Source organism: Daucus carota, chromosome 4 (genome assembly GCF_001625215.2).
Source record: "Daucus carota subsp. sativus chromosome 4, DH1 v3.0, whole genome shotgun sequence".
Lineage (NCBI taxonomy): Eukaryota > Viridiplantae > Streptophyta > Magnoliopsida > Apiales > Apiaceae > Daucus > Daucus carota.
Genome location: NC_030384.2, coordinates 28,965,595 through 28,979,036, shown reverse-complemented (window position 1 = coordinate 28,979,036; position 13,442 = coordinate 28,965,595). Strand labels below are relative to the sequence as shown.

The 13,442-nt window shown below is 33.4% G+C and overlaps 2 protein-coding genes across 2 annotated transcripts; both read right to left on the bottom strand.

Moving 5' to 3' along the window:
* Positions 1 to 552: 552 nt before the first annotated feature.
* Positions 553 to 1,158, bottom strand: LOC108218299 (wound-induced protein 1). The gene has a single exon (XM_017391199.2). It carries the CDS (start codon positions 1,097 to 1,099, stop codon positions 629 to 631), a length of 471 nt encoding a protein of 156 aa, XP_017246688.2. The 5' UTR covers positions 1,100 to 1,158; the 3' UTR covers positions 553 to 628.
* A 7,783-nt stretch (positions 1,159 to 8,941) lies between these two features.
* On the bottom strand, positions 8,942 to 10,814 carry LOC108217987 (short-chain dehydrogenase reductase 2a). Its single transcript, XM_017390902.2, has 2 exons — positions 10,536 to 10,814; positions 8,942 to 9,822 (listed from the first exon to the last, which is right to left on the bottom strand). The coding sequence occupies exons 1-2, from the start codon at positions 10,619 to 10,621 to the stop codon at positions 8,991 to 8,993; spliced, it is 918 nt and encodes a 305-aa protein (XP_017246391.1). The 5' UTR covers positions 10,622 to 10,814; the 3' UTR covers positions 8,942 to 8,990.
* Between the last annotated feature and the right edge of the window lie 2,628 nt (positions 10,815 to 13,442).

Genomic DNA, 13,442 nt, shown 5'->3' with positions numbered 1-13,442 from the left:
CAAAGGCCCTCTTGCGATATATTCTCGAGTCAAGTCATGTGAGCATATATAAGACAACCTTAAGGCTTAAATATTAATCGGTCGTTAAAACCATTTCCTTAATGTTAATGTCGCCATCAAAACTTAAAAACCTCGATATCACCATCAAAACTCGCAACTCTTTCTTTCTTTTTGAAGGCGCTCTTGTCATGGGATATATCGCAGCCGTCTTCTATAGTCTATACACTCCATGGCATCAGCCACTTCATAAGAAACAAAAGCATATCACAATTTATTATACAACTTCCACACTTATAGCACTTTGATTTTTGACATCCCCTTTCTGCACATTAGTTTAGATATTATCCCCCGCGTCCAAAATACATGCACGTATCACTATAAAGATAACAGCCTTTCGTCACGAAATACTTTATAGACATTCCCAATTGAATTCACGTATCACTATAAGTATAACCGACATTCATGACAGAATACTTAACGAACATTTATCATATAAAACTTTCGACAATTTTATGGGATATAACACCTAGTTATTATTGGCGGATCAAGGGAAAGAAAATGTTTATTAATCAAATGGGAAGATTTATCAGTATACAATATATGAATTCTCTTAAAAATAGCATAGAGTTCACATGGCAAGCATAAGTGCTGGCAAGGATCTTTTGAAGAGATCTCTAGGCTGGCTCTGCCACAATGTGGAGCCATGGTGCCTAGAGAGCCAACTCAATGGTCTCAACTCTGTGATTGTGAGCCAAGTGTTGAAATACTCCCTGAACTGCGAAATGGTTCCATTCTTCACGGTCCACACATGCACCCAATAGACCTTAGGGCCTTCCCAGCCTTCCACCACAACGAGATCGTCAATGACGCTAATGCTGCGTGGATCAAAGATGAACTCATTGTAGGGTGATTCTCCCGTGAGGACCTTCATCATGTGGTGGCATTTTTGTGGCCCGTGGAACCACCATTCGAGGTCTTTTCCCACGACTCGTGCGGCCTTTTTTGTGTCGCCGTTGGCCAAGGCCTTGTAGAGGCCTTCGACGGTCGCCCTGTTTGCTCTCTCTAAGTCGGATACGGGCGACATAGCATCCATCTCCATGCGAGGGGTGGAGAATTTAGAGAGGTTGCCAAGCTGGGGGAACTAGCTGAAGCTTAAAATATGAGAATTTGGAGTTGTGCATGTTCTTACTTTGTAACGCTATTTATAGCTAGGTAATTGGTATGAGACGGAGGAGAATCATTTTCCCCTAGCTAAATATTTTTTTTTAAGCAAATATTTATTTTTAAATAATGCAAGGTATCTAGCTTGAATTTACTTTTACCAACATGGGAGAAAAACATACCGAGGCATAAAAATTATGTAGATCGAAAATGTCAGGGGCTAATACCGGTCAAGGTCAATTTCAGAAATTTCACTACTAGAAAAATTGCTAAATTTGACAGAATACTTTTGACAGAGATTATATTCGACGGAACGCTCCTGACGTTGTTGTCTGTCGAAATTTAACTTAAAAGATAATTTTAAAATTAAGTTCTAAAATTATATTTTACAAGAATATTAAAATGTGTGTCACGTTCCGTCTTTCGATCTATACAATTTAAGGAACAAATGGAGTAATATATTGATGTCGGAAGTACAAAGGGAACAAAAGGAGTAATATATTGATATCAGAAGCACAAAGGGAACAAAGACAGTAATATATTGATGTCAGAAGTATAAAAGGAGTAATATACTGGTGTCGGAAGTCAACTGATGCTTACCTCGGCTTCAGACTGACACTACAACAAATTAAATAGGTCTTTTTAAAGATCCATAAATAATTCTAGGATTGAATTTTATTTCTAATTGAGTCCAGTTTTATGTTCTGCCACTGATACATGAAGATCATAAGTATGGACTACTAAAACGACTATAATCTAACCGCCAGAAATTAACTCTATACTAGCTCTCGGGTTTTACTAAATAAAGCGATCAGTACTTAGGACTGGTTGATAAATCCAAATTACAAATTCTACAAATCAGGCATATTACCAAGCTTGTGATCTCACTTTTTAACCGCGACTGATCGATTTTAACCGAGCACTCTTGTTTCTAAACTCTTAGACGGCTTAGGGAATATCTATTTTAAGTTTATTCTTTGGCATCTGCCTTAGTGTTCCGCAGCGAAAACTCTGCAGCATTGCTTATGAACTGACCTCTTTGTACTTACTTGTGTGATCTTTTTCAAATTTCTCTAACACATTAGTATTACTATATATCTTAGTTGGTGAAATGTTGGTTGTGTTTTAATCGACGTATATGTAATTAAGTTAAATAATTAGCGGTGATGGCCATGTCATGAATGATTAAATATTTGAAGCCTATAAATATCTCTCACTCTGTAAACGACGAGCTGCTGTAATTGATTCAAAGACAATGACATAAGAACGTGTAGTTAGCGAGGTTGCTAACATGTAGTTAAGGAGAATCGGATATTCTGAAACGCGAACTGGTCTATTGCAGATTCAACCAGGAATCTATTAGGAAGTGGCCAAAGTTGGTACATTGATTAGAATTAAGTTGCAGAGCCTAATGATAAATTTTATGATTTTATATGCTTGAAAACTAAATGCAGATTGTAGTTGAACTGCACTTTGATTTACCCTTCAATTTTTATTGGGTGAGCCGTTGCCAGTAATGATAATGTGTACTAATGATGATGCTTAATAACGTAATGATTGTGATGATGCTTAATTAAGTACTCCCTCCGTCCCATTTTAACTGCCTTTTTAGAATTTGATTGTTGTCCGAAAATAAGTGACTTTTTCTTGTTTTCATACACTATTTGGTAGGTGAATTTCAATTTTGCCCCTCATTAATGCAGCTTATATTTTCTATGCAATGCAAATAGTACGAATAAGTGCTTCTAACTTAAAATTCCAGAAGTGGGGCTTTTAAGCCCCGCCCAAACACCCACTGAGATTACTTATTCTGCTGAAAAGCTGTAAATGAAAAGAGGTTGCAGAGTTGATTCCTTGATCTTACTAGCATTCGACGCCTACATAAAATCCCAAATCAATGCTAAAAATACTTCAAGCTAATGATTTGCTATGCATTAAAAATTTCTTTTAATCATGGAATCTGAGAAAAGAATTACTTATAGTATTTGAACCAGTGAGCTTATGGAGGGGAAAACAACTTTGGTTGCACTTGAGTTTACCTTCTCTGCATAGAGATAATCGAAAAGATCTCCAACCATCACCTAATAATATGATTTTCTTTTAATTGTTTATCTTTGAATAAACTAGTGTCCAAAAATTGTGGAACAGATTTGAATAGGCTGGAGATGCATTTGTTGTACACATGTCAAATGATATTTTAATGTTCGATCTTCTGTCCGTATTTCAGATCGAATTTATGCTTTTCATAGAGATGCAACCGCTCCTTGCCTTAATTTCCTAATGCATATGATGAAACTTGATCTGGTTGATCATAATAATTGATAGGGTAAAACTAACAATGTTTTGAGTTGCATCTTAATACAGTTGTTAGAGCCACTGTTCTGAGTAAGTCCTAAATCCTACAATCTACATTATTGTAATGAATGTCTAATTTCATAAAATCTGACTGCTGAATCGCGGTATGACCTATTAAGATCGTGTTATCTTAAAACCTTAATAGTTAAAAGAATTCTTAGCCAATGATAATGATACTGTAATATTATTAGATATTAATAATAATGATGTGAAAAAGAATTCTCGTGGTGTAGGCCTCAACACTCAACAAGCGGATTGCTTATTTTGTGTGATAATCATCAGAGGAAATTAATTATGAAGAATGCAGCGCATTTGCGGAGGCTGGGATTACGGGACCGTTTGGGCAAACTTGATTCCTGTTTAAAATAAAGAAATAGATAAAGTGAGAAGTAAATAACTTAACAAAATGTTTGGAAAAAAACAGAAACTCTGAGAAAGAAGCTAGCATTCTCAGCTTTTTAAAAATGCTTCTACTTATTTACACAAATGATCAAAAAAAAGAAGTCAGAAGCAGACGCCTCTTCTGTTAAACAAACCGGGCCTATATATAAGAACTCAAGCAATAATTAATCTTCATCATTTACTTTAAAAAATGAAGTATGATATCCCATGCCATGCACATTTTTATGAAACTATGGTATCCCGGTCAACAGACCTACAAATTACATTTATCTTATTGTACCTTGCATAGCCAGGATGAATTATTGAAGTAGAGTTTGAACTAGCCCATAGCCTTTCTGAGTATCGACTTGGGCATCGCAATTGCATAAAATGGAGTAATGGTCCCAAGAGCCCATAAATTTAATTTCTTGAGTTGCAGAGTAGGATCCGGTTTATCTGATTATTTTTCACTTAAGAGTTAAAATATACAGGCCAGGAAACAGATGAAATTTCTGAACAGAGGGAATAGATAAAACTTATTAGAGCATCTCCAACCATGAAGACTCCTTAGCTAAAAGGTGAGTTGTCATGCCAAAAATAAAAAATTTAGCCAACCTCCTATGGATGGTCAAATTTGTCGAACCTCTACAGGTCTGTAAGAAATCTGTAATATTGCACATCATTTATTACCATATTGAACTAATATATTCTATTTTAAAAATCTAAAATATTAATAACATGCTATTTTTAAATTACAGCCAACCAATATAACAAATACCATTGAAGCAAAATGTCTTACAGGTTCAGCAAATTTTACATAACATATTACAGGTCCAATTTAGCCAACTATTATAGCCAACACCGTTGGAGATGCTCTTACGTGTTACTGTTAAACTCATTTTTTTATTAATAAAATTTCTAATTAATAATTTGAATTCTTAATTTATAAATTCAAATTACAAACCACTTAATTGACTCAATTGACTTATATAAAATTATCCAAACACTTTTAATAACTTAAAGGACAAATTCACTTATCACTTATAATCCTCTTCTTTATTTAAAGCAATAAGACACTTTTTTTTGACAAACAATTGGTTTTATTAACAGAAATCTCTCATCGGAACCCAGCCGGGACAACCCCGAATTGTCAACTACAATCTGATTGTGAAACAAAGAACGAACTAAACAAATAGCCGTTTTGTTTTCAGTTTGCACATATAGAATATTCAAATTCTTAGATCTAAAAAGTATTACAATGACATATCGAGCAATCCTACCTACAACACCTACAAAACTAGTAGCATCGCAATTAACATTCACATAAGTATCATGTATATATAGTCCGATGTTCTGAACTATCAGTTATATCAACTGATATTGGAGCAACAAATGCCTCCGAAATATTAACAAGTTTTTGTTGCGAAACGTGAGCTCTTGCGATATCCACCATAATCCAAGAATTGATGCGGGTCTTATAGATCAACCAAAATATCATATGAATACTTTTTATAAAAACTTCCAAAAATCGTACGAAAATACACACAAAACTCAAAATATGACATACACACATCTCAAAAATATGGGCACGAATAACAACCTTGATAACAAGTTACCTAACAAGATCTCACATCTCACAGATCTTGATTATATTGAAAAACTGAATTATAGAAAAGAGGATATGAGAGAGCGAAGATGACTTAACTGATGAAGAGATGAAGATTTAAAAGATGGAGAAATGGCGGCTTGAACCCTAGTTGCGGGAGTCGACTCTTAAAATAGAGGAGACAGATGGAAAACCCTAATTTCAACCGACACTTTTTTTAAGTTAAGATGAACGGCTCATAACTAATTTAATCTAAATTTACTTCTTTAGATGAGTTAACATAATTATAGTGTAAACTACAGTGACACTCGGATGACAGATTTTTTTTGAAATAATTTAATATTTCAATGATATTTTAGATTTTAATCAGAACACTCTCAACCATAAATTTTAATTGAAGAAATGAAATAATTATGTCTAAGTTATCTTTTTAGGTGTTTATATATAGTTCAATATCTTTTTCTTATTTTATAAGTGTTTGTGTTTGGTATTCTGTTCAAAAAACTAATGTTATGTCCTGTTGGTAAAAATGGGATGTAATAATATGACCAGAAATAGAAAAAAAAATAATAACAGGATTGAAAAATAATCGAGGTTTATAATTTTTATGATAAAATTTGAAAATAAATTGAGGAAGAAAAAAGAATAAGCACTATTTTGCAAATTGAAGTATCATCTATAATATAGGATGTTAAATATGAAATGGAAGATTAAATAAAATGTATAAACAATTATTAACAATATAATTCAAGTTATATTTTGATAACTCCATATCCCGTTCCAGGGTGCTTCCTCTGCCGTGTACGGGTGTGTTGTGGTGTTGCTGCTGGATGGGAGCCTACGAAACAGCATCGGAGGGGGGTTTAAACCCCGCGGCGTCTCCGACGTGAGAATAAGTACGGGCGTCGGAGTAAATGGACGGAAAATAAGCTATTTTTGTGTTTGAAAGGCGAGTGTATATGGTGGCTGCTGAGTATGGCTGCTGTAGTGTTTTAGCTTTTTAAGTGAGTGCGGGTGTGTGTGTATATATATGAGAGTGTGGATAGAATAACCCTTAAACCTCTCTTCCTTTGTCTATTTATAAGTCAAAGGATGAGGGTTTAAGGGAGTGTATCTTGAATCCTGATCATACATGTAGGTGATGGATGCTCTACACGTGTCCTGGTGTTAGCTGTAGAATAATAATTTGGAATGTTCAAGCATTTGTCTCTATCGTCCAATAGTTGACCGATGTGTCTATCGCTATCATCTGGGGTGTCAGCCTATTTCTTGCACAACAAATGCCGGTTTGAACTTATATGGTCTTGGGGTGCGGGGTTGAATCCGGGTGGAGGATCCGAGTCCGGGTGAGGAATTCGGATCCGGGCTCTTCTCTGGACTTGGCGTCTGGCGGGGTTGGTGTGTCCCTCAACCCGGGTTGGTTATGCTTCCCGGACTGCTCCCCTGTGCGGTGGTGTGATTATATCCTATCATATTTCATGCATGCTGTAACCAACACTCTTCCGTAAAAATCGCACTTCAATCACAAATATTCACAAATGTTGACGTTTTTCAGGAAATGTAATCAATTACGTTATTTTCCCTTTATGAGTATATCAATTTTAGTAACTTCGTTTAGACAGCCGTACTTTGGCCAGCTGTAATAACCCTAGTCAAATAACCCGTCAATCGTCATGTTGTGCAAGAACATGGAGATCGCTTTTATATGGTGTTCCCACTTCCCAGTAGATTAAACCTGGCAGCCTCAAAACTGAGCCGTAAAATAAACACAACAACCAACTCTCTTTGACTTCTACTACTGTATATCTTTTGACAGTTAGGTGGGGTGATCTTCGTGTTCTCACCTAGGAGTATCTTGATCAAAGTCAACTTCATGTGTCATACTCCTACAACTTTTTCGCACTAACTGTTCATTGTTCATGCCTAGCCACTTGTTTGTTACGTCGTAATTGATAATTAAGATCAACTTCAATTATGAAAATATTTAGCTGTAGAATGAATTGCGATAGCCACTTGTTTGCAGGCCGGCCCTAGAGATTTGGGTGCCCTAGACGAATTTTGAAAATGATATCTTTATTTTTCAAGATCATAAAAAAATATATATATATATATATATACATTCAAATTAATATACAATGACATAATAAAAATATTATTTTAAGATTAACAACACAATCAATTCAAACATGTAAATATATAAATACATAAATTTATCATTATATATTACATATGCATAGATCATTTGATGCCCTGGGATAGTGGTGCCTTAGGCGTTCGTCTTGGTCACCTTACCCAAGGCCGACTAGCTTGTTTGTTGTGTAGTAATTGATAATTAAAATCAACTTCAATTATGAATGAATTTGTATGTCAAAATGAAAAATATAGATAATCTCATGAAAATATCACAATCTAGATTATATTCTTCTTTTGTTTATAATTTTAACCAGTTTTTTTATGCATGACTATGTTTATCGAACCACTACAAATTTGCAGCAAATGCCACATCATCAATTATCATATTAAAACAATACAATCGATTTATAACAATTTGAAATAATAACAACATTTTTATATTTAATATTTAGCCAATTAATAGGGTCAATACCTTAAAAAATATTATTCCCGTTGAGCAAATTCTTAACCAATAGTAATAAGAAATTGTTATAATTGTAGTGGATCGACAAATATAGTCGAGGTTGACTATAATTATAAATTAAGAGGCCGCTATAATTCGATATGATTGGAGTATCATTTTTTGAAAGCATTGACTATAATTTTAATTTTTGGTATGCCATATAAGTTTTTAAATAAGAGTTTCTCATGGTTGGAGATGCTCTTAAGGAGACAAATAAAAAAAAAACTATAAATACGTGGACCAAAAAATCTAAAGTGACATTTTAAAATTAATTTGATGATAAAGGTTGCCTGAAAGTTGGATTGGATGGAAAATGCCCTCTCAACTATCAAAATCACTTAAATAAAAGATCTGACAGCGCAAAAATATGAATATTTAGGTGATTTTTAATATTATTTTTCTATTTAAATTATCTTAAAACAACACCTCATAATCTAGATTTTTACAAGCTATTATCCTCTTATATTTTTTGATTATTCTTATTTCTTTAAAAACATATGAGTCACACAAACATTTAATTAGTATTTAGTGTTTTCTTTATTTGTTACTTTTTCAAATATATTTTTATATAGTTGTTTTTGAGTAAATATATTCTTATATAGTTACTTCCATTTCAAAATAATTTCTTACTTATTTATTTTCTAAATGTTAAAGATAATTTGCTAGTTATAAAATCAAATACCCTTAGATTCTCATTTTTTGACGAGTTCTATTAAATCCCATGCATGCATAACTCATTTAGTCAGTTGTGAAGTGAAACCATAGACAACTCTTCCGGATTGAAGATCGAAGATCACAAATATCAAACTAAATGATCCTTTTTATTTACTAAATAATCTAGTCACAATATTATTACAAACCCACACAATTTCTAGAGGAAGTGACTCCCCCGTCCACAACAAGATTATGACCACTAACATACTTGGATTCATCACTAGCAAGATAAAGAGCTGCCTCCGCAACATCCTTAGCTCTCAAAGCCTCACCCTTCAAGTTCGCCAACCCTTTCACAAACTCCTCCATTCGCTCCACTTCCTTCTCATTCGGCCCCGTCTCAAAATACATGTCCATTTCCTCGTCCCCTCCTCCGTCCCCCCTCCACGCATTAACAAGCATCGATGTCGCCACACCGAATGGAGAAACGCAATTAACCCTAATCCCGTACCTCCCTAGCTCACATGCAACGTTCTTTGTTAATCCCACAATCGCGTGCTTAGAAGCCGTGTAGGCGTGGGGCCCGAGCCCTCCCATCACTCCGGCCACACTAGATGTCGAAATAATGCAGCCGTGGCCTTTCGGGATCATGACACGAGCCGCGTGCTTCATTCCCAAGGCCACCCCGCGGACATTCACGTTCATGACACGATCGAACTCGTCGACGTCGAAATTGAGAATGCTTTTGTGCTTGGATTGGTTTCCGAGGACTCCGGCATTGTTGAAGAGGATGTCGAGACGTCCGTGACGAGAGACGGTGGAATTGATCAAGGATTCGATGTCTTCTTCGGAGCTGACGTTACAATGTACGTAAGTAGCGGAGGGGCTTAATGTGTTGGCGAGTGCGTTTCCGAGTGAGTCCTCGACGTCTGCGATGATAACTTTGGCGCCGTGCTTGACGAAGAGTCGAACTGTGGCCTCTCCGATGCCTTTGGCCCCGCCTGTCACGATTGCTACCTTTCCCTCTAACCTGTCAATCATTGTTCAATACCGACAAGTTATGTATTACTCCCTCCGTCCCACGTTCTGTTAGCTTATTTGACTAGCACGGTTTTTAACGCATAAAGAGAGTCAATTGATATGAAATGAGTGTAGTTTATGAATATGTGGTTTCTAATAATCTTAAAAAGATGTTATAAATAGAAGGTTCTTTCTGTTAGAACACCCATAAAGAAGAGTTAGTTCAAATAAAATGGGACGAGGGAGTAATAATAAGGAGCTTTTCAATAATATTGGAGTTTTAAAAATTTTAAAAATATTCAAAATACGGTGCCACCATATATGCCAATTTAGTTGCAACTGTTATAACTTGAAAAAAAAAACAATTTAATTTTGACCGTAATTTTGAAAATAAGTTTGGAAACATGGATATTTTTGTAAATTTTGGTGTAGGATGATATTAACCAAAAAATGCGGAGATCAATCATTAATATTATAAACAAAAAGAAAAAGGACAATTTGCTGCAATGTACAAGGACCACACACAAAGGATCCGACAGGCAACATGATGGAATCTATCGTTATCAACTTGAAAATCAACAATGATTGTTTCGTCATTTTGCATACGATCCATATGATTAGTCTTAAAAGTTGTAAACAACCACTTTCGACCGGAAAGTCGATTAATCAAACAAATAAAAACCGATGATTTCATGAGGAAATTAGCAGGAACGCAATTAGTACCTCTTATGAGATGTCTGGGAGTAGGTTTCCATTCCCAAGTGATGAATTCCTGTGAGATTCTTCTCCTGAACCACCTGAGCAGTCATGTTTACAGCAATGTGTATGTAAATTTCTGTTTATTTTTAGTGTGCAAGGCAGATACAGAGAGAGAGGGAGCTCTGGTGCTTAAATGATAAGAGGATGTGGAGGTATATATAGTGAAATTTTGGTGGCCGGTGGGGTTGAGAAGTGATACTCAAATCTTTATTGCCCCTAACAGGACGGTGAGGTATGTCATTATTTAAGTGTGATGGCCCCAAATTATTTCTCTCCACCATTCTATTTCTATCTTCTTTCTTTCCTTTTTTCTAGTAAACTCTTTTCCACTTTATTAATTTGTCTTTTTTACAATAAATATATATGATCAAGCTTTAGAGTAAACTTCAAAGTTGTAGTCAAAGTTTACACCGATTTTTAAAAAGTTGGTCAAAGTTTCAGATTCTCAAAAACGTGGCCAAATTTTGACTCCATTTTTTAAAAGTGTGGCTCCCGTTAAATGTCACTAACGGAGTAACGGACAGAAGGGTAAAAATAAATTCCAAATTCTCAGAAAAATGGTCAAACTTTGGCCCGATTTTCAAAAATGTGGCTCCCGCTAGTGATATTTAACGGGAGCCACACTTTTTAAAAGCGACGCCAAAATTTGGCTATTTTTTTAAAAATTTGGAACTCTGGGCAACTTTTAAAAATCGGTGCAGATTTTGGCCACAACTTTTAAGTTTACTCTCAGGCTTTATTAGGAATACTGAGACACTATTATTTTACAGAATAATATAACATTAGATTTTTTTTTTTTAAAACTCCAAAATAGTTGTTCTAACTATATATTTTCACAACCAAAAAAATATGTAATACTACAGTGTATCTTTTGTTTTGGTCCCCTGTAGGGTATTCCTTTTTCTACATCCCTTCTTTGAAGAAATTTTGAGGCCTCTTTGAAATAATTACAGACTTACGTTTATTTATACCTTCTATTTTTACAAAATAAGATTCTTCTTGATAATGCTACAGTTTGGCAACTACTCTATGTTTCTAAAATAAAGTAATTGTTAACAAAAACTCAAGATTCTTTATCACCGAAATTAATTATCATTGAATGTGACATTTCTTGCTAATATCAGTGAAATTAACGATCTTTATGAAAATATATATATAATCTAAAATTCTAAATATATGTTATATATTACAGTGGTGAAGGGTATATGTTAATTTGTTAAAATATATTCAAACAACCATCATAATTACGATTCATGATCCGGTCAATGAACTGATATAATAAAATCATGCACATCTGCAACTTTGTGTATGAAAATAAAATACAGATTCTCATACGGAAATAGAAATACGTACAGAAATCCCAAATACAAAACTCATAATAAATTAGAGAGATATTTATTGAAAAACAAAAATAAATTAAGAAGAAAATAGAAAAAGACATATCATGAATTACGAAGCTGTCGTATACCTATCAAATAACATTTAATTATTCCCCTGATAATATAGGAGAACACATACCACATAAACAAATCTGTTGAAAATTAGTTAGTTTTGATCAAATTCAACTAAGTAAGCAACAATACAAAAATTTTTGAGATATTATTAAATGAATTATGTTAAGACAAGTAAGAATTTTATTAATTAATTAAAAATATCCAGAATTAAGTATCCCCACCGGCATGAATTAATGCAATTATGACTACCTACCCTAATTAATCAATCAGATATTTGACTAAAGAGAAAATATGTGTCCTATAAAATATATATAACCTCTTTCGAATATTAATGATTTCTTTAAAATAAAATCAAGCCTATTTTAATGGCTATTGGGTAGGATTTTTGGCTACTGGACCATCTATAGATTAAAGAAATTCTCTAAATTTTGCATGGGCTATAAGATTGTCAAAATATGAAGTACGAAATTTTGGCTAAACAATACAATAATAAGTGTAAGCAAATAAATCAAATTTCCATCCAAAAAAAAGTCCAATTAAATTTTTCTTCTTCAAATCCTTCCAATTTTAGGAACTCCTTGTCCTTTACAATAAAATTCTAAAACAATTAAATATAAAATATAATTAAATGTGAAAATGAAATCATATAGAATATTTATAAAATATTCACTATCAATCAACCACTCAATGTTTTTTGCAGGAGTAAATCAACGTATAAGTTTTAGAAAAAATAGTAGTTTTACTAATTTCTCTAAGCCTAAATTCCTATGCCAGTATACGCCTAGGTAGTTGTGTGATTTTATCTATACTAGCCTTTAACCCGTGCAAAGCACGGGTGGGTATATAATTCATAATTTATTAATTATAATTAAAATCTTAACACTGTTTTATTAGTATTTTTATATTAATGAATATTTAATTAAATTATAGTAACCAAGTGATTATATCTTCTAACGGATATTTAGCTTTCATAATTTATTATCTATCTATAAATATTTTTCTGATATTAATATGTGACAGTTTATATTTATAATTAGTTATACATTTATGTATAAGTATTTTTTAATATTAATATATTTTATTAACAGTAGTTTCAACTTTTTCAACTAATTATAAATTATATTTAAAACGATATCAATATACATAAGGAGTGTTTTTAGTATATGAAACTGTTTAATAGATATCTACATGTTGTAGACTTTTAGTTTTAGAGGACAGTACCAAACCAAGAGTACCAAACCAAAATTTTGTACGACTACAAATTATACCCATGTTTGCTTTTTATAATATAGTATAGATTTGCATGTACAAATTTCTTTAGTTGCGCTTATTTTATCATGGATTTATTTTTACCAATTTGCTAAAATCTTTGAAATTAAAAGTAGGATTTGATAAATGAATATCTAAATTAAATCAA